Below are 1,442 nucleotides of genomic sequence, written 5' to 3' on the forward strand. Positions count from 1 at the left end.
CCTGCTGAATTGGTGTGCTTGGTTCTTACGAATGAAAAAACCTGGGGAAAATATAAAGCCCCTCTCCTGCAAATACAGCTATTCCAGTCACCACCTGAGTGTAAACAGCATGGAGGTGAACGTCCTTCCCGGGCACCAGTCCAGCAACGGCAACACCATCTACAGCTACCACGCCATGGACAGCCCGTGCTGCCCCCAGAAGAACGACCTGGGCAGCAAGGGTGGAAAGATGACTTGCCCCTTAGCAGAAGATATTGAGCTTGTGCAAAAGAAAGCTTTAATGGATACTCTTCCAGTGATGGTGAAGATCCTGGAGGAAGTCCAGTTCATAGCAATGCGGTTCAGGAAACAAGATGAGGGTGAAGAGATCTGCAGTGAGTGGAAGTTTGCAGCTGCTGTCATAGACAGATTATGTCTGGTTGCATTTACCCTTTTTGCCATCATTTGCACATTCACAATACTCATGTCTGCTCCAAATTTTATAGAAGCTGTTTCAAAGGATTTTGCATAAGGTTTTCAAAGATGAGCATGATAATCAAAAAGTGAATATTGCCAGTAATTTTACTAGATAATTTAACTCAAATAGAGAAGTGTACTTATATGTGCTACCGTACACAGAAGGGGATTAAAATAAATTCAGGGCATAATTATTCCTGATGTTAGTGATTGTAGTTACTGAATAGTAAATATATTGAACTCTGTTACTTATTTCATAGACTAGTGCCACATGTAATTATGTCATGATCTGTGGTAGGTGATAGACAAGAATTCAATACATTAAAATACTACAATGTATTTATTACAAATTAACATTAGTATCAACGTGTTACTATGAATTTGTGAACCTTCAGATATTATTAATTTAAATAATCATTGACGACTATAAGTTTTGCATAATTTTGTTGATTTCAGTACGTTTGTGTTTTATAATTACTTGGTGTGGCTGTGACATGCACTTCTCAGATTTGAAAGACATATCTCCACAGTCTCATGATGCTGTATATTGTATTTATGAAAATAAACTGGCATCATATTAGCTCAAACTAGCACAATGACTGGGATGTTTTCTTGGTAAATTTGTTAATAATGTATCTTTCTCAGAAAATAACATTTTTTTTCTTTTAATTAGGACATATTGGTTGTGACATTGAAAAGAAAATTCTTTCCCCTTGCTGACAATCATATATATCGTTAACAATGCCTTCTTAGCTGTCTCACTTCCTAACTGTTTCTGTCACCTTGAAACTTTAATTAATTTAAAATACCTCTGCTCTCTTGGAACACAGTTGCCAACCTAATACTGACTAAACTCTGTGCAATTAGGGCAGAATCTTCTGTCTCCATAACATGTAGGAAATGGTCCACAAATTTAATTTGGCTCAGATTTCCTACCTAGTCTATACCACCAAAGCAGTATTTTTTAAAAATTCTATTAGTACAGT

The 1,442-nt window shown here is 36.5% G+C and overlaps 1 protein-coding gene across 1 annotated transcript in view; it reads left to right on the forward strand.

The window, feature by feature from the left end:
* The window catches only part of LOC103616386 (neuronal acetylcholine receptor subunit alpha-7-like), a 57,693-nt gene extending 56,644 nt beyond the window's left edge, over positions 1-1,049 (forward strand). Inside the window, 1 exon segment of the mRNA XM_017735424.1 lies at positions 1-1,049. Within this exon segment, the coding sequence (XP_017590913.1) occupies positions 1-511 (511 nt within the window). The 3' untranslated portion in view covers positions 512-1,049.
* The last annotated feature ends 393 nt before the right edge of the window (positions 1,050-1,442 follow it).

This window comes from Corvus brachyrhynchos, unplaced genomic scaffold, assembly GCF_000691975.1.
Source record: "Corvus brachyrhynchos isolate BGI_N302 unplaced genomic scaffold, ASM69197v1 scaffold22, whole genome shotgun sequence".
Lineage (NCBI taxonomy): Eukaryota > Metazoa > Chordata > Aves > Passeriformes > Corvidae > Corvus > Corvus brachyrhynchos.